Source organism: Atta colombica, unplaced genomic scaffold (assembly GCF_001594045.1).
Source record: "Atta colombica isolate Treedump-2 unplaced genomic scaffold, Acol1.0 scaffold261, whole genome shotgun sequence".
Taxonomy (NCBI): domain Eukaryota; kingdom Metazoa; phylum Arthropoda; class Insecta; order Hymenoptera; family Formicidae; genus Atta; species Atta colombica.
In genome coordinates this window covers 956,247-956,842 of record NW_017259361.1, presented here as the reverse complement: position 1 = coordinate 956,842, position 596 = coordinate 956,247, and the positions used below count along the sequence as shown (strand labels likewise).

General features: G+C 36.9%; 1 protein-coding gene across 1 annotated transcript in view; it reads left to right on the top strand.

Annotated features, from left to right (window-relative positions):
* The window catches only part of LOC108689138 (transmembrane protein 131), a gene marked incomplete at its 3' end in the record, with an annotated part of 11,026 nt that extends 10,430 nt beyond the window's left edge, over positions 1 to 596 (top strand). The window contains exons 22-23 of the mRNA XM_018195778.1: positions 126 to 295; positions 513 to 596. Of these exons, the coding sequence (XP_018051267.1) occupies positions 126 to 295; positions 513 to 596 (254 nt within the window). The remainder of the gene's footprint in view (positions 1 to 125; positions 296 to 512) is intronic.

Genomic DNA, 596 nt, shown 5'->3' with positions numbered 1-596 from the left:
TACATAATACTTAGTATAATTCTTTAGCTTAATGTTTTAATTTTTGAATATATTTATCTTCATAGGAATTTAGATTGTAATTCACGAATGCTATCTATAATTTTAAGCAATTTATATACTTACAGATAATTGGACAGTCGATACGAATTGGGAACCATTACACACTAGGGCAGCAGTCGGAGAGGAACGTGGCGTATGGGGAATTAATACAGGAGGTGTATGGGCTGCAGCACCCTGGGGTGCGGCTGCGCCTCCCATGATGTCGCAAACATTACAATCTGAGGCGGATACACAAGTATGTAGTTAACGAGTATAAGGGGCCGCTGCACACTTTCCATAACAGTAATCGTAAGACATACATAAGAATTAGTCAATTACAATCAAGAATTTTCAAAAATTTTTAACTCTGATTGGCTGACTCTCACAATTGCTATTATGGAAAGTGTATGCGTTCAATAAAAAAAAACCTTGATTTTCACGTAACTATAATTATTTTCAATTATCATTTTCAGGAAAGATCGGGATTTGATCCGTTCCGTTCGCTCAACACAATATGGACTCCATCATCGACAGAATCGTGGAAAACGAGACGCGAA